At 45.7% G+C, this 18,824-nt stretch overlaps 2 protein-coding genes across 3 annotated transcripts in view; both read left to right on the top strand.

Annotated features, from left to right (window-relative positions):
* Positions 1-3,470, top strand: part of HYDIN (HYDIN axonemal central pair apparatus protein) — a 442,024-nt gene extending 438,554 nt beyond the window's left edge. Inside the window, exons 84-85 of the mRNA XM_030829570.1 lie at positions 867-1,091; positions 2,794-3,470. Coding sequence (XP_030685430.1) covers positions 867-1,091; positions 2,794-3,276 — 708 coding nt within the window. The 3' untranslated portion in view covers positions 3,277-3,470. The remainder of the gene's footprint in view (positions 1-866; positions 1,092-2,793) is intronic.
* A 6,536-nt stretch (positions 3,471-10,006) lies between these two features.
* The window catches only part of VAC14 (VAC14 component of PIKFYVE complex), a 113,811-nt gene continuing 104,993 nt past the window's right edge, over positions 10,007-18,824 (top strand). Inside the window, exon 1 of one of the 2 annotated variants that reach the window (XM_030829505.1) lies at positions 10,007-10,377. In XM_030829505.1, coding sequence (XP_030685365.1) covers positions 10,274-10,377 — 104 coding nt within the window. In that variant the 5' untranslated portion in view covers positions 10,007-10,273. The remainder of the gene's footprint in view (positions 10,378-18,824) is intronic. The other variant, XM_030829512.1, reaches the window with a different exon arrangement.

Below are 18,824 nucleotides of genomic sequence, written 5' to 3'. Positions count from 1 at the left end.
TTTCAATGTGTATTGCTCTACACCTCTGGTTTTTTTCTGAGACGGAGTCTCACTCTGTTGCCCAGGCTATGGAGTGGAGTGACACGATCTTGGCTCACTGCAACCTCTGCTTCCCGGGTTCAAGCGATTCTCCTGCCTCATCCTCCCGAGTAGCTGGGACTACAGGCGCACACCACTGCGCCCAGCTAATTTTTGTAATTTTTTTTAGAGATGGGGTTTCACCATGTTGGTCAGCCTGGTCTTGAACTCCTGACCTTGTGATCCACCCACCTCAGCCTCCCAAAGTGCTAGGATTACAGGCATGAGCCACCACACCAGGCCCCGCTCTACCTCATCCTTTCTAGTGGCTACACAATATTCCACTGAAATGAGAAAACCATAATTTGTTTAACTAATCTTCTACTAATAATACATTCAAATTGTTTCCCTTGTTTTGCTATATAAGAAATGCTTTCTGGTTCTTGCTTTGTATCGCTATGGGTAATAATGGAGGATGGCAGAACCCAGGACGCTGTTCTGAGATTGGCCATGAGCAAAGAAAGAGCTGCCTAAGCTTCAGCCCTCCTACTGGCAGCACTCTCCCATCTCCACATTTCCCTATGTGTGCTTCTCAGGAGAGGGTCCAGCACCTGCACTTAGATTCATAGAGATCCCAGATATAGAATCACCTGAACTAGAGAAAGCCAGGAGAGGTACAGGGGAGGGAGGGTGGGCTGGTTTGGACAGAGGTTCCCCAGGAGCAAGAACAGCATGATCATGTGCACTATTTCTGCCCCCAACCTGCTATGGAGCCTTGGGCAGGTCTCTAGGTGGCAGGTGATGAATTAGCCTTTCAGCATGACAGGATCCTCTCTTTTCTCTTCCAGGGCACGTTCTCATTTGAATTCCAGCCCCTGAAAGCTGGAGAAACCCTCGGAAGACTAACTTTGCACAACACTGACTTGGGTTACTACCAGTATGAGCTCAATCTGAAAGCCACGCCAGCACTTCCGGAAAAACCCGTTCACTTCCAGACTGTCCTTGGCAGCAGCCAAATCATCCTTGTGAAGTTCATCAATTACACACGGCAGAGGACAGAATACTACTGCAGGGTGAGTGGCCCCTGCTCTACCTTCTGCCCTTCCCTCACATGAACGCTGGGTTCAAACACAATGAGAGGAGACACAGGGAGCATGAATGTGAGACTCAGAGAGACTCAGGTGCTTCGTTGTCATGGTGACACCTGCCTCAGAGGCCTGAATCTAGCCTGGAAACTCCCAGCTAGAAACAAACAGAACCAGACCTGGGTTCTGCCATTATAGACTTTCTGTCTTAACAAGCTGTGATGGAGTGTAGGGGAGTTCTGTTTCACACAGCACGCCCAGTGATCCACAGAGGGAGACAGTATAGCTTAGTGGTCATGGTATCGGCTGTGGAATCAAATAGACATGGGTTTGAGTCCTGGCTTCACCACTTACTCTTTGTATGAATAATTTGCTTAAGCTCTCTAAGCTTATTTATAAATGGGGATAATACCCCCAACCTTGCAGGATTGCTATAAGGATTTAAATATGTATCTAAAGCCATTTTCTTATAGCCTAGGCTATATACATTAGCTGTTACATCAGTTGGAATATAGGTTCAACTACTAAAACAGAAACCCAAAGCTAGGCACAGTGGTTCACGCCTGCAATCCTAGCACTTTGGGAGGCTCAGGTGGGAAGATCGCTGTAGCCAGGACTTGAAGACCAGCCTGGGCAACATAGCGAGACCTCATCTCTATTTAAAAAAATAAAATAAAATTCTAAAAAACAGAAACCACAAATAACAGCAAATTAGATGTTGGTTTCTCTCACAAATAACAGTCTGGGCATAAGCAGTTTGCGCTGGAATGGCAGCTCACTGACACCAGGCACCCAGACACCTTCTGTCCCGATGCTCTGCCCTCTGCAGGGAGCTGCTTTGGTCCACATGGGCCAAGATGGTTTATCAGGACATCCACATTCCAGCCAGCTACAAGGGAAGAGGGGACAGTTGTATATATCACCTCTACTAATATTCCATGGAACAAAACTTCACAGGACCACACCTATCAACAAAGGAGCCAGGAAAGGTAGCTTTTGTACTGGGCAGTCACATGCCCAGGTAAATCAGAGATCTTGTGGCTGTAGCCAAGAGGCAGAGGCTCTTGATCAGTTGTATCAGCCAAGAGATGCTAGGTTGTGTGCAGTAACAACCACAGGGGCTTAATATGAAGGCTTGTTTCTCATTTGAGCAATTTTCCAGAGAGGCCAGCAGGGGACCCTGCTCATCTCAGTCCCTTGGGATTCAAGCGCCATCTCAAATATTTCCAGTACAGTACTAGAGGGGTGAAAAGACCCTGACAGGAGTTAAATTGGCAATGAAAGGCTCTAGCATGGAAGTGACACCTTTCACTTCTGCTCACAGCTAATTGTCTGGAACTAGCGCCACCCATCTGCAAGGAGCCGGAATGTTTGGTCTTCCATGTGCATGGAAGGAAAGAACCGGATATAGGGGATCAGCCTCCATGACTGCCCTATTGACATAATCTGGCTGTGTCTCAGTACACATTATTAACATCTCTTTGCCTTTGTTTCTTCGTAGCAAAATAGAAATAATAATTAGTAATACCTACCCTGCAAGGGAGTTATAAGGACACAACTTTATAACATTCCCAGTCTCACACAGACATAGTTGCTTGATGTCCAGGAGTGGAGGGGCTGGGGTAGACTTGAGCTCCTGGTGTGCTCTTCAGGATCTCATGTGAGCTGAGTTTGTTTGTTCCCCTTTCAGACCGACTGTACAGACTTCCACGCAGAAAAACTCATTAATGCAGCCCCAGGAGGCCAGGGAGGCACTGAAGCCAGCGTGGAAGTCTTCTTCGAGCCCAGCCACCTGGGTGAGACCAAGGGCACCCTGATCCTATCATCGCTCGCAGGTGGAGAGTATATCATCCCCCTCTTTGGAATGGCTCTGCCTCCCAAGCCCCAAGGTCCCTTCCTGATCCGAGCTGGGTACAGCATAATCATCCCCTTCAAGAATGTCTTCTATCACATGGTGACCTTCTCCATCATCGTGGACAACCCAGCCTTCACCATTCGCGCTGTAGAGTCTGTGCGGCCCAAGAAGATCAACAACATCACAGTCTCCTTTGAAGGAAACCCATCTGGCAGCAAAACCCCCATCACCACCAAGCTGACTGTGAGCTGCCCTCCTGGTGAAGGGAGTGAAACTGGAGTTAAATGGGTTTATTATCTGAAGGGGATCACCCTTTAGTGGTAACCAAGGTTACCTGTATCAGCCAAAAGCTATGCATTGTCTTAGCCTGAAAAAGAATAGAGAAAACAATAAGAATTCTAAAGGAACAGTTTTTATTCTTCTCATACAATTATAGGGCAGTTATTTCCATATTATGTGTTTTCCAAATATAGATATGAAATATCTATTCCATATTAAACATTATAACTACACACAACAGCTCTATATTTTAGACAACTGAATCTTTGTAAGTCCCTACCTTGAGTTTCTTGACATGGCCCCAAAGCTCAAGTACTTGGTAATAATTCCCATTTTTATGAAGAAGGCACAGGTATCACACTAATGACCTTCTACTCTATAACACTTAGCAGTGCGTGACGCTGGGTACTGCAGTTTCTTTTTAAAATCCAAAATGGTTTAAAAAGCCATTAGACATGACTGTTTTGATGTGGTATTTTATTCTGCTTTCACATGAAAGCCAAATAAATATTTTCAAAGGGATGAGCAGATAACATTAGGGCAATCCAGGGGCACTCCCATCACTTTTTCTCTTGGCTTTTATACCATCAGTGTCCGAATCCCACATCTGCCCTACACAGAAAGTTCTCACTGAAGTCTAGGCCCTGGAGAAAGGCTAGTAGAGATCCCAGCTCCCCCTGCCACACACACACACCCCGCCTTGGATAGCACTCAGCGGGAGAGCAGGGATTCTCAACCCGTCTGCACATCAGGACCACCTGACTCTCACTCAGAACCTGCCCAGTCCCTATCTGATGTAACTGGTCTGGAGAGGGGCATGGGCATCTTTATTATATATATATTTAACTTGTACAGCAGAGTTGAGAACCAGTGCTACAGATGAATCACCTGCCCTGTGCTGCAACTGAGTCAGGAAATCCCTGCCAGGGGAAGAACCACACCTCAGTTTGATACATTGCAACTGCCCCTATTTTGTGTGCACCTAAAGTGTGGTGATCCAAGTCAGTGCCTTTCTCAAACATCACTCCAGAAGCTTCACCTCCAAGGAGCAGTGGGGCACATTCCTCAGCCCAGAGACTTGGCTTCCCCTGGGTCTTGTGGTATGTATTAATAGGACCACTTACCTATCAGTGTCACCTGTTGAAATAAAGATGGTTAAAGTCTGGCCCTGGAATGGGTTTGCTTCTGCAGACATACACCTCTGACGGAGGGTCCCCCTGCCTCTACCTGCCTCCCACACTCATGCCCTACAGCCCTCCTGCAAGAGGGGCAGGAGGCTGGAAGAAGACGGCCTCTTGGGAATGAATGCCGTAAAGAAGTGGGTCTCAAAAATGGTCCCTGGGCCAGCAGCAGTACTATCACCTGGAAATTTATTAAAAATCCAAACTCTCAGTCCCCATGTCAGATCTACTGAATCAAAAAGTCTGTAGGTGTGGCCCGGCAATCTTTTAGCAAGCCCTTATACCTGTCAGAGGCGGCTTTCATGGAGGTAGACTCTTCTACTTCTTCTGCACCTCCCTACAACCCTAGCCCGGTATACTCTAGGACCAAAGAAGCTTTTTCTAGAATGTCCGTAAACACAGACCTTTACAGTAGTCCTCCCTCATCCTCAGGGGATACATTTCAAGGTGCCCAGTAGATGCCTGAAACCACAGATAGTACTGAACACTCCATATACTGTGGTATTTTCCTTTACATACATACCTATGATAAAGTTTAATTTATAAATTAGGCACAGTAAGAGATTAACAACAATAACTAATAATAAAATGGAATAATTATAATAATATGCCAGCATCACTACCCATGTGCTTCGGGGCCATTATTAAGCTAAATAAGGTTTCCTTGAACACAAGCATTGCGATCCCACGACAGTTGACCTGCTAACCCCAAGTCATCTACTCAGTGACTATCAAGTAGGTTGTGTCTACAGCATGCGTACGCTAGACGAGGGGATGAGTCACATCTTGAGCAGGATGGAGTGGGATGGCATGAGATTTCCTCAAGCTATTCAGAACAGCGTGCCATTTAAAACTTATGAATTGTTTATTTCTGGAATTTTTCATTTAATATTTTCATTCCACAGTTGACCACAGGTAACTGAAACCATAGATGAGGAGGACTGCCATACTTCATAGACAATTTATTTTTATAACCTCTAAAGACACCACTGATAGGTATAAAGACAACCAGATGACAGATTTTCGCAACTGTTAAGTGAGCAAACATCACTCTGACCAATAATCCGAGAGGATGCTAAGATCAATGAGCAAGAGTGATGACTTGTAAATATACAGCATCTGTATAAAGTCAGTGCTTCTCAAATATTAGTATACATCGGCATCTCCTGGAGGGCTTACTAAAACAGATTGCTGAGCCCCACCCTCAGGAAGTCCAATCTAGGAGATTTGGGTGGGGCTTGAGAATCTGCATTTCTAGCCAGTTCCTGGTGATGCTCGTTGGTGAGACCAATCAGACTGTGAGAACCACGACTCTAAAGCCTCGAGCCTCCTGGTTATTCAGAGTGGCCTATGGACCTGCAGCATCAGCATCACCTGGGAATTTGTTAGAAAGGCAGGCCCTCAGGCCCCACCCTAGACCTGTTGAATCAGAATCTGCATTTTCATGGACCTCCAGGCGATTTGCATGCACATTGCAGCTGAGAGTGCTACCTTAAAGTACCTGGCAAAACTTGACATTTGCCAAACCCACAGCCATAACTCTCTTCATTACAGTCCTGAGAGGAGTCTTACCAAATCTGCATAGGACCTAGTTGATGAAATTAACCCTTCCCAAAATGTGCCTCCTTCCACCTATTCATCAGAGGTATAGGTTGGGAGAAGAAAATCAATTGGTCCGTCACCCTACTCTTCAAAAGGGTGGTATCTTTTCAATAATGGTGAATGTAGTACATGTAAATGATTCCTAAGGCTGAAGAAAAGGTGGAAGAAGCTGTGTGAAATCTTGGCTAACATGCTGTCAGTCACAGCATGGTTCATAGCCAGCCATGGGGCTAGGGGCAACTCCCCTAACTTCAGACCTGTTCCAGTGCTTCCCCAAGCCATTGAAGCTGCCCATATACGTTTTATAAAATTAATCAGGGAAAAGGGAGGGAGAGAAACAAAAATGAACCCAGGTTGCAGCACACTCAGTATTAATCACCAGATCAGTCTGCGCTCAGACCTGCTTCCTCATAGCTGTTTGATGCCTGCTGTTTCAGAATCACGTAGACCCTGCTAAAGATCATAGTTCCCCTCAATGCTCTGGAGATAACAACTTGAACATTAGGAAACGTTAAGTTTTCCGTTTGAGGTATTTATTCTTGGTCCTGTGTACCAGTGAAACAACTGACATCAGCTGATCTGAAGGACCCCACAAGAAGCTGACTCACCAAAGAATGCAGTTTCAACTTCTTGATGATTTCATCCATCTTACCCAACCAATCAGTGACCTAGTTTTTCAGCCCTTCACCCTCCAGGATCCCCTTAAAAACCCCAGCCCAGAACTCTTCCGGGAGATGGATTTGAGGGTCTCCTCCCATCTCATCACTCAGTGACCTTTGATCATCACTTTCTCTGCTGCATCCCCACTGTCTCTGTGCATTGGTCTGTTACTGCACAGTGGGCACACAAATGTGTTGGTCCTATAACATCACTGAGTCTAGGGTCCAAATCCTCCTAGTCCCTGAGAGAGGAGGAATTTCCTTCTCCCTGGGACCAAGAGCGAAGCTCAGATCCTGCCCCAGTGTGAACCCTCTTCCAGGCTGGTTTGAGATTGGGTGCATTTCTTCCCTTTAGATTTTTCTCATGCTTCCTTGGCCTCAAACAATAACAAAATAGTCTTATATTAGCAAATTTGGAATGGCAAAGTAGCTTAACGGGGCTTGATGAAAATAACCCTTCCAACACATGCTTGTGGAAGTTACATTGGAGAATCCATTCTCAGCAAAGCAGACCAGGAGACTTCTAACTGGGGGATGTTCAGAAAATGTCAGGGTAGCTGTGTGGCAGAACTCCAAGGAGCACTGTGCACAGAATACCATGGGAATGGGGCTCCCTGGCTTCGTTCCACACTGAGCCCCCAGTGAGTGTGGCATGCTAAGTCTAACCACTTCTTTAGGAGCCTCAAGTCTGAGGTGACAATACTGTAACATTGGTGAGGGCCTGCCACATTTCAAGACCTCTACCTAATACCTTAAACCCTGTTGCCCTGAAACTCCAGCTGCAATTACATTGCTGTTGGAGAAGCTGCTTTGCACAGTTCAAGATTTAGGTACAGTTTCTTCCAATGTTACCAGCAGCCTCTTGCTACAAGTTATGTCATAACTTTTACATACCTTGTAATAGCTATTATGAATAGTTGTTACAGAACTATTACAAATTCTAGCATAACAACCAAGCATCACACAGATGCAGATGAATTGTAACTGTGAAATGATGACTAGTATGCAGTCAGGCACATCAGTTATCCCCTAGTCTAGAAGAGTTGCAACAGGAATGGTCACAGGTCAGAGAAGAGGGACAAGGGTGGAAGGCAAGGGTAGCCTTTGGGCTTTATTTTTTACCACCACTGCTAGCTCAATTATGCATAAATAATCTTACCTAGTTGGCATTTTTCAAGATATTAGAGAAAAGAACCACTTCCTTCTAGGAACTTCTGACCTAAAGGTAGGCATTGGTCTGGGCCTTGAATAAAAAACTGGTTACTTAGCAACCTGAGCCAGAATGTAATTTCAGGAGAAAAGAATACTTCTGGTAAAAAAAAAAAAAAAAAAAATCCTTTTTGTTTGAATTATCAAAAACTGTATCATGACCCTTGGGGAATTCAGTTCACCTCTAAGAAAAAGCCAAACCAAAAAGCAAAAGAAACATGAAATATATTAGATATGGGTCCCGTGAAAATGCACACACATTGGAGAAATAGAACCAAATCATTCCCATTGATTTACGTTTTTTCAGTGTTTTTCATCAACCATCATCAAAATCCTAAAACCAAACTTTGCAAGACATTTGGAGATGTCCTTGGCAGTACTACTACTACTTGTTAGCGCACCTACCTTCATTCATAGGATTGTGTCAGCAAAGGTTTTAACAGCTATGGAAACCCCACCAGTATAGGAGAATACATTTTTTACGGATTTTTCTAGACATGATATATCCATGACTTGCAGAGTTTGGGATTAGCCTTTGTATTCATTTTCTATGGCTGCATAACAAATTACCACAAAACTAGGAGAGCAAAACAACACAAATTTATTATCTCACAGTTTCCATGGGTTGAGAGCCCAGCGTGAACTGGATTCTCAGCTCAGGGTTCCACAAGGCTGAAATCAAGGTGCTGGCCAGCTGCATCCTCATCAGGAGGCTCAACTAGGGAAAGATCTGCTTCCAAGGACCCTCAATGTGTTGGCAAAATTCATTCCCTTGCGGCCATATGACTAAAGTCCTTACGGGAGAGTCTCTCTTCCACTTCAGATTTCTTCTAATCTCTTTTAAGTACTCACTTGATTCAGTCAGGCCCACCCAAGTTAATCTCTCTTTTTATTAATTCAATGTCTGCTGATTAGGGACCTTAATTACATCTGCAAATTCTCTTCTGCAATATTACATAATATAATCATGTGAGTGATGCACAGCCCATCATATTTACAAGTCTTGTTCACACTGAAAGGGGATAATACAGGGCATGAACACGAAGGGGTGGGAATATTGGAGGTCATCCTAGAATTCTGCCTACCTTTGCCCTTTACTCATTGTGTCCCTGTTTCTGTTGAGGAAAATACTCCATTTTCAAGATTGTTATAAGGCCTATGTATGCACTTTTCATTCATTAAAAAAAGTATCACCACGCATTCTGAAACTGTTATTCTTTGAGCTCCACTGTAATCCAGCCCTTGTTCTAAGTCCCTGTTGACTCTGAAAGCTTATGATAGGAAAGGCTGATGCACCTCCCTGTTAACTGCATGTTTACCACACTCCGGCCATAAATTGCTTTTAAATATCTTGCCACATAGTTGGGATTTCTGTTTCACCATGTAATGTGATTCCCAAAGCATCTGAAGGGGCTGCTTTCCAGGGGACCCATCTAGAGACCCGCTCTCAGCAGATCTGGGGCCTTTCTCTCTGTCTGTAACCAGCCCTCCTAGGCATCAGAGCATGGTAAACACAGCCCCAAATGGTGGAGTGACAGACACTGTTGGTACCTGAGATCTTAGGTGGTAGACGGGTAGTGCCATTTTTAATTGAGAATTTATTTTGATGTGTCTTAGAAAAAATATACCTATCCAAACTCATGATTTTAGGACATAAGCAAAGCTAAAAGAGATTTAAGGTATTTTTTAAAGTGAGTTGATTTGAGGAAAACGTTAAATAGATAATACAAGTGGCTAGAATATGGTGAAAGTGATGACAGTGTTACTGCAGTTAGGGAAACGTCTGCATCTAGGAAATTGGTAAGTGACCAACTACTGAATGAACTAGTGAATTCGGTGAGTATTGAATAAATTATGTTAAGTGAATCAGACTCCAGGAACCCATTCGGTCTTACGAACGTTTACAGAAGCCCACCACGTGCCGTCAATTAGGCGTGAGCTACACACCCATTAAATAAAGCACGTCTCAAACCACACTGCAGCTACCTGGCGCGCAGCGCGATAGTGTGCGCAGTGTGGGTGGAGCCTTGCGAGGGCGTGGCTAATCCACCTGCGACCTGCGGTGGGGGCGTGGCTGGCGAGGGGCGGGTCCTCGCGACGGAAGGCGGAAGTGCTGTAGAGTCATGTGACCCGAGTAACATGGCCGCTGTCCCGTGAGTGCCGCTAGTGCCGGGCGGGAGTTGTTAGGCGGCCAGGGTCAGGTGTGCTGGAGCGGGGTCTGGGCCCGGGTTCCAGGGCGAGGCGGCGGAGCGTGGCAGGCAAGCCTAGAGCGGCGCGGTCCATGCGCCGGCGCCGAGGGCAGAGCGGAGCTGCAGACTCCCCTGGCCCCGGCGCGGCCCCGGCAGCCGCGGGCTAAGGAGTCGCGAGTCTCCCCCAGCTGCCACCATGAACCCCGAGAAGGATTTCGCGCCGCTCACGCCTAACATCGTGCGCGCCCTCAATGACAAGCTGTACGAAAAGCGGAAGGTGGCAGCGCTGGAGATCGAGAAGTAAGAGCCGCCAGGACCCCTCCCTGGCTATGCAGCCCCTGACTGCTCTGCTCCCCAGGGGGACTCCTCACGCCTTCCCAGCCAGGGTTACTTTCCCAGCTTTTAGGCCCTTACCTTAGCGCAGTATTTAAGAGCAGGTTGGGAGCCATATCTGGGAGTCCCCGCTTTACTCCTGACTGGCTGTGTGATTTGGTCCCAGCTTTTTAATCTCCCGGTGCCATGAACGGCTGCAGTGAGAATGAAGTGACATCATGTATGGGTAGTGCTTTGCACAGTGCATGGCACATGGTGAGTCTTCGGTGCGGTGCCACCCAAACCAGCAGATCAGAGAGTTGTCTCTGTGGTGGGAGAGAAGTCAGAAGCCGGAGAATTTGCAGGTGATGCTGACCAGCCTGGTTTCTTACCCAGCTTCTGAGAAGTGAAGGAGATTGTTAGTGACCAAGTAGAGAAATCAGGTCGGAAACCTCGTGATCTCAAGGCTCAGAGAGTTGTTTGTTTTATCTGTGTTATAACACCCTTCCCTGCAAGTGGAAGTAGAAATAATTTGACCTTTCTTGCTTCTGTAGTCTTGTAACATGTATGAGTAACAATGATCTGATATTTTACTTTATTTCCCAATGTACAAAACAGCGAAAGTTTAACTGGGGATGTTTTAATTTTTTATTTTTTTTCTGCAGTATTATTTTACTTTTGTGGGTTTTTTCCCAGTCAAATTTTAGTGTTAAAGTCAAGTGAGTGAGTGATTTCAGAAAAGTGGAAAGAAGCAGGCTGTGAAACTGGAAGAATACCAGTCTGGGAGTCAGAAGAGGTGAATTGTAGTTCTGTTCTGTCCAGTAGAGTAGCCGTTGGCCATGCGTAGCTGTTATAAATTTAAATTATTAAAGATTAAACTTTAGTTTTCAGTCACACTACCCGTATTTCAAGTGTTCAAGAGCCACATGTAGCTATTGGCTACTATATTGGGCAGCACAGATTATAGACTGTTTCCATCATTGCAGAATGCTCTGTTGCCCTGCTCTAATCTATTCCATGGTGTGACATTCATTCATTAACGTGGGGCAAAGTCCTTAACTCAGGGTTTCTCAGCCTCTGCACCATTCACATTTTGGGGCAGATGATTTTTGGTTGTAGTGGGCTGTCCTGTGCCTTGCAGGATTTTTAGCAGCGTCTCTGACCTCTTCCCACTGGATGCCAGTAGCACTCCATCCGTTGTAACAATCAAAAATGTCTTCAGACATTGCCAAATGTCCCCTGAAGGAGCAAAATTGTCCCGGTTGAGAAGTGCTGCTTGCAATCCAAATGTTGCTTTGGATTTTAGTTTCCTCCTAAACTAAAGGGTTTGGACCTTGATAAGAAACCCCCCACCCTGCCTCCATTCAGCTCTCATACTCAATGTGTCCACAACCATCTAGCTGTTTCTCTCATCAGACACCACTTTCTTGACTGCTCCTTTTATATAGCTTTTTGTTTATACCTGACTCTCACGAATGCTACGAAGTCCTTTTTTTTTTTTTTTTTTTTTTTCGAGACGGAGTCTCGCTCTGTCACCCAGGCTGGAGTGCAGTGGCGCAATCTCGGCTCACTGCAAGCTCTGCCTCCCGGGTTCACGCCATTCTCCTGCCTCAGCCTCTCCGAGTAGCTGGGACTACAGGCGCCCGCCGCTACGCCCGGCTAATTTTTTTGTATTTTTAATAGAGACGGGGTTTCACCGTGGTCTCGATCTCCTGACCTCGTGATCCACCCGCCTCGGCCTCCCAAAGTTCTGGGATTACAAGCGTGAGCCACCGCGCCCGGCCAAATGCTACGAAGTCTTATTGCACATTGCCATACTGAATAGAGGGACCCAGAGATGATATATAGGCATGGTTCCATGTCCATGGGGTTTTGTTGGGTTTGAAGTTGGCCTTGACACCTAGTTTCATCCCTCACCCACTCTGCTTCTCAGGAGTGTCCGGTTTTATTATAGCTTGAGTCATCTGTTGAGTCCTTGAAGAGAGAGGTATTCATCTCAACATTATTGTTGCTTCCAGCACAACCTGTGTATCTGTTCTCACTCTGCAGACAGTTCTGTAAGGGTTTTGTCTTTGATCGAGTTCATTTTGTACTGGACATTGCCCTTGATTTGTGGAATTTAGAGAAACTCACCAGTGCCTTAACTGGCCTGTGAACTCCGTAAGAGCAGAGAGTTCTGTTTCTGTATCTGTTTTGTTTATCCTTAGCACTTAGCCTGGCAGCACTTGACAGTTGGTGTCCAACTAAATGAATGACCATACATTTTCGGTGGGGAAATAACATTGCAGGCTCAGGACCTTGCTGCCCAAAAGTGTGGCCTACAGACAGCAGCATCAGGATCACCTGGGAGCTTGTTAGAGGTTCTGCAGCTTTGCTCCAGACCTATGGAATCAGAATCTGCATTTTAACAAGATCCCTGGGTGATTTGTGTGCACATTAAAGTTTGAGAAGCACTGGCCTCAAAGACCCTCTCATCTGTTTCCAGCCTTCTCCAGTCATGCTTAGAATGAAGAATGGCTGGTTAGTTCGATTCCTTCCTCAGAACATATGTTTCACAAATTGCTTAGAGACAGATACTGATTTATTTATCTGTGCTTCACCAGCATTTTGCTTGTCTGAGCACTTTCTATGTGTCAAGTACACATAGGATATTGTATGTTTTAATATATTCTTCATTTGGCCTGGTCAAAGTGACCCTCAGTAAACACAGACTATTAATTAATCTCTCATTAATCAGACTGCAGACGCCCAATAAAAGAAGACTCCGTATATTGGCAGTTATCTATGTAGTGTAAATGAGTCAGTTCACGTGCTCCCTAAATGAAAGTGCTTAGTCCTGTTCTTAGGTAAGTGGCTCCTTTAAGATACCCTATTTCCTGAGAGGCTGCCTGGCATGGTGTTTAAGAGCAGGCTCTGGAACTGGGGTTCAAGCTCCCATTTACTGGCTAGGTGACCCTGAGCAAGCTAATTAACCTCTGTGCCTCAATTTCTTCATCTGTAAAATGCGAAGAATAATAATATGCATAGAGTTGTTTGAGCTAATGTTGTAAAGTGCTGTGTTAGTCTGTCCTTGCTCTGCTATAAACAAATACCTGAGACTGGGTAATTTATAAAGAAAAGAGATTTATTTGGCTCACGGTTCTGCAAGCTGTACAGAAAGCATAGCAGCTTCTGCTTCTGGTGGGGCCTCAGGACGCTTCCAATCATGATGGAGGGCAAAGAGGGAGCAAGGCGTCCCACATGACGGGAGCAGGAGCAAAAGACAGTGAGCAGGGAGGTGCTGCACACTTTCAAACAACCAGATCTCTTGAGAACTCACTCACTATCACAAGAACAGCACCAAGAAGATGGTGCTAGGCCATTCATCATCGTGGGAGAAATCCACCCCCACGACCCAGCCACCTCCACCAGGCCCCATCTCCAACACTGGGAACTATAGTTCAACAAGAGATTCGGTGGAGACACAGATCCAAACCATATCAAGTACTTAGTGTAGTAGTGGGCACATTGTAACTGTTATAAACTGTATATATAGAGAGAGAACTGTTACATAATTGCCCTAATTATTTCTAACATATGTATATCACATAGTTGTCATCTGTCAGTACTGCTCTTACCACTTTTTGGTAGGGGGAATGATAGCCTCCCATATTTGCCCCACCCTAATCCCTGGAGCCTGTGAATATGTTATGTTACACAGCAAGGGGGAATTAAGGTTGCTAATCACTAACCTTAAAAATAGAGAGATTATCCTGGATTATCGAGGTGGGCCCAGTGTAACCCTAACGAGAAGAGTCAGTGTCAGAGTGATGTGATGTGAGAAAACTTACCCAGTCATCACTGGCTTTGAAGATGGAAGGGAACCACCAGCCAAGGAATGCTGGCGGCCTCTGGAAGCTGGCAAGAAAATGGATTTTCCCCTAGAGCTTCAGAAAATAACATAGCCTGTCAACATCTTGATTTTAGCTCAGTAAGACCCATAATAACAAATGCGTTGTTCTTGAATTTTTTTAATTTTTTAATTTATTTTACAGAGATGGGGGTCTCACTATGTTGCCCAGGCTGGTCTTGAACTCCTAAGCTGAAACAATCTTCCCACTGTGGCCTCCCAAAGTGCTGGGATTACAGGCACAAGCCACTGCCCCAGCCTGGTGTCTCCTCTTATGAGGACACTGATCCTATGGAATCAAGGGCCCCACCCTTATGACCTCTTTTAACCTTAATTACTTCCTTATAGGCCCTCTCTCCAAATCCAATCACACTGTGGATCAGAACTTCAATATGTGAATCTGGGGGTTGGAGGACTCTTCAGTCCATCACAGTGATCATAGTGAAGCCTGGGAGTGCACGTATATAAAGTGCGTGCACATATATAAAGTGCTGTCTGCCCCATTTTGGATGGTTGGGAGGATCTAGAAAAGCTTTCTTTGGTTTGGCCATCGTATACCCCTCACCCCATTTATTTTGCATGGCTGCCCTATGAGCGTGGTGGTGTTACCCTGTTTCACAGATGAGGAAACAGGCTCCTTGAGGTTAAGTAATCTTCCCATGGTTTTACAGCTAGAACCTAGCAAGAAAACTCAGGTTCATGTGTCTCAGAAGACATCCCCACTGCATGACTGCTTTTCCCTACCAAAAAGGGGACATACTTATAATACAAGGAATTTCATACTTGAAATTCTCCACGGTGGTTTTAGCTGCCACTTTCAGTTCTCCAGAGCTCAGGTGACAGAGCCAGTCCTGCCTATGGTGTTCCAGTGAGGCATTAAAACCACTAATAAGAGGGGATTGTATCATCATGACAGGCTTCCCAGACACTAAAAATGCAGAGATGGATGCTTGCCTCAGCTGAAGGACCCCCGGATCCAGAATCTTAAGACCACGAGTGTGGTGTTAGGTGACCACACTAACTGTCTAAATGTTGGGAGCCAGTTGTGCAAAGTTCTGGAGAACTTTTGCCCCTACAACCTTATTCCCACAGGACCACACAATTTCCTATAGGATAAGGCAGTCAGGTTAGGATTTTTATCATGGCTGTTGCCAGTTTTGTGGGTTTTCAATTTTAGTATGGTCATTGATCAGTCGTAATGAAAAGGGTGGGAAGATGCCAGGCTGTCTTCCCAGAAGAGTCTGGTGTCGGGGAGAAATGCTAGCAGGCACTCAGATCAGTGTGGTGGGTGCTCGCTCTGCCAGGCGTCGTGGAGGCAGGGCCCCCACTGTCTCACTGCTGGCTGGGAGAGACAGCGCTATTCATGGTCAAGTCTCTAGTGGTCCTGAGCTTTGAGTTCCGTCTGTGGTCGTACCTCTCTGAACACACCTGATCTTGTCTTCGAACTTTGAGTTCAAAAGCCAGCAAATGTAACTGTCCTGCTAGGTGGCTCAGGCCATGCTCCCTGACAGCCCAAAGCCCCAGGGAGGGCTGCTGGGAGCAGAGCTCCTGAATCACACCTCCCTGCCTGCTGGCTGTCGGGGAGGCGAGTCCCTGGAGCTCTGTGAACAGGTGAAAGTTGAACAGGTGAAGGTTGGCCTGGTTCTTCGGAGCCTACCACCTCTGTGGGGAAGGTGCCAGAGTCATGCATCGCTTCAGAGGGATGCATTCTTGCATTCTTTTTTTCTTTTTTTTGAGACAGAGTCTCGCTCTGTCGCCCAGGCTGGAGTGCAGTGGTGTGATCACGGCTAACTGCAAACTCCGCCTCTCAGGTTCATGCCATTCTCCTGCCTCAGCCTCCCTAGTAGCTGGAACTACAGGCGCCCGCCACAACGCCCGGCTAATTTTTGGGTTTTTTTTTTTTTTTTTTTTTTTTTTTTTTTGTAGTTTTAGTAGAGATGGGGTTTCACCACGTTAGGCAGGATGGTCTCCACCTCCTGACCTCGTGATCCACCCGCCTCAGCCTCCCAAAGTGCTGGGATTACAGGTGTGAGCCACTGCTCAGGGGGTTGCATTCTGAGAAGTGTGTTGTTGGGCAATTTCATCATTGTGTGAACAACATAGAGTTACTCACACAAACCTAGCTGGTGCAGTCTGCCACACACGAGGCTATATGGTACAGCCTATTGTCCCTAGTCTACAAACCTGCACAGCATGTGACTGCTGAATAATTAGGCAATTGTAACACAGTGGTATGTGTGTACCCCGATATATCTGAACATAGAAATAGTATAGTAAAAAATATAACATTATCATCTTACGGGACCACTGTGGAATATGCAGTCTGTTGTTGACCAAACTGTCCTTATGTGGCACATAACTGTATTTATTACCCAGTGGCTCAAGGTAATTTTTGGAGTGCAGGTCAGAATTCCACCCAGCTTGGCTGTTTATCAGCAGTGGGACCCTGTTTAAATTGTTTAATCCCAGGGTCACAGGCTGGCCCCTGGGGGCTGTAAACTACAAGCAGACCTGTTTGGTTTGGCCTGGATCACAAAGTATTTTAAATTGAGAAATTTCACAGTGAAATTCAGGTTTCTGGATTATCTTATGGACTTGGGAGATGTGGCTTTGGGGGCCCGCATTCCTGCAAAGCAAATCGTCGAGAGCTTTGCCACCTGTTGGCAGATTAACCAGAGCCTGTTTTACCTCCTGGGCTTCCCCTGTATCTCCTGCCTGGCCCATGTGAGCATTTGAGTTTGTGCCTCAGGTTTCTTATTTATTTCTTATTTTAAAAAAAAGCGCCTTGAAAACATTATGCTAAGTGAAAGAAGCCAACCATAAAAGGCCACATATTGTGTGATTCTATTTATATAAAATGGCCAGAATAAGCAAATCTATAGAAACAGAAAGTAGACTCGGGCTTGCCTAGGGCTCGGGGGAGTGGGGAGTGACTGCCAGTGGGTGCAGGGTTTCTTTTGGGGATCGTAAAAAAATGTTCTACAATTGATGGTGGTGATGGTTGCACAACTTTGTGAATACACAAAAGGCTGCTGACACCTACACTCTAAAAGAGTGAATTTATGGTATGTGAATTGTGTCCCAATGTTTAAATTAGTGCTGTTTTGTTACAGTCTGAGGGAAGCACTTACTCAGTGGTCACAACTAATGTCACCCGAGATCAAAACAAGCCTCCTGCTGTCACCGACTCTTGCTTCTCCTTTGTAGTTTTTTCCACCAGTTGGATCCACTATATGCTCAGTACATGCTCATTCCTACGTCATATCTGCTCATTTCTAATCAGTTCATTCCTAGGCCCAAACTAGGTTGGTTGGTGGGTGCCCAGCCAACATTTATGGAATGAACACAACCTCGTGTGGTGTGTATAAGATCACAGCTTGTCTCTGATTCTGACTTTGCACTAATACTGTTATTTGAGCATGTGCAGTACAGAGCACAGAATGTGTTTATCTAATTCTGTAAAAGCCCTGTAAAGTCATTGTCATGATTAACCCACCTACAGCTGAGGATGTTCCCTCTGAACACATGGGAACCTCAGTTCAGTGGCTAAAACCTCTGCCACCTAGGACAGAGGTTGGGACGTAGGGCTGTCACCAAATGACATGGGATTGGAGTTAAATGAAATCATGTGCCTGGCACACAGTGGGCACCCAGCTGGTGGTAGCTGTGCTATTTGGGGAGGGGCTAGTCTAACATAGTGGATAAGATTTTAGATCTTGGGGTTAGAAAAGCCTAGATTTGATTTTTAGATCCATCATCTACAACTTCCATGACTTTGTGTATATTTCTTAACTTCTCTGAGCCTCAGTTTCCACAAAGTGTAAAATGGGTATAATGGTACTTAACTCAGTGGCTTGTTTTAAGGTTTCAATTAGACCCTGTATGTAAAGCATGCAGCACGTTGCCTGGCAAATGGTAAGTACTCAGCTGATGGTTACTCAGTGTGTTCCTGCGTTCACGGAAGACCAGCGCTAGAGCCTCATTTCAAAACATCTCAAGTAGGCACCTCGTCTGTACTCTCTGTGTGTGGAAGGAATGCCTTGAAGATGACCGAGCACTGTGTGAAAGTGTATAGAGAAAGCTACGTTTCACTTGGGAGCCTTAGTTCTGCACAAGGGAATTGCCATCTGTAATTGGGTGCAATTGGTTTGCAGCTGAAGTGGCTTAGGGAGATGGGAGGGAGGGAAGGACTGTGACATAGTTGAAAGGATATGGACTTGGGAGGTGTCAAGGGTTCAGACCTTTCGTGACCCTAGGAAAGGGGCTTGATTTCTCTACAACTGTTTCAGATCTGGAAGATGGGAGTAAAATAATAATAGCTACAGCAGGAGGTGTCCTAAGGAATAACTGACCCCTGGAATACTCAGCAGAGTGTGAGTGCTTAGGAAGTGGTCAACTCAATAGTCCTCGTGTGACCTGTGACAGTCTCCTGCGACTGTCACCGTGCTGTGGTACAGAGTTAAGCTAAGGGGTCCTGTGGCTGTGCTGGATGGCCCCAGGCCCTCCCTTGGCTTATGAAAGTCCAGATGTGTCTTGCAGTGTCCGT

Source organism: Nomascus leucogenys, chromosome 2, assembly GCF_006542625.1.
Source record: "Nomascus leucogenys isolate Asia chromosome 2, Asia_NLE_v1, whole genome shotgun sequence".
In the NCBI taxonomy this organism is placed as follows: Eukaryota; Metazoa; Chordata; class Mammalia; order Primates; family Hylobatidae; genus Nomascus; species Nomascus leucogenys.
Note: the sequence above shows the minus strand (reverse complement) of the source record. Positions and strands in the feature narration are given on the sequence as shown.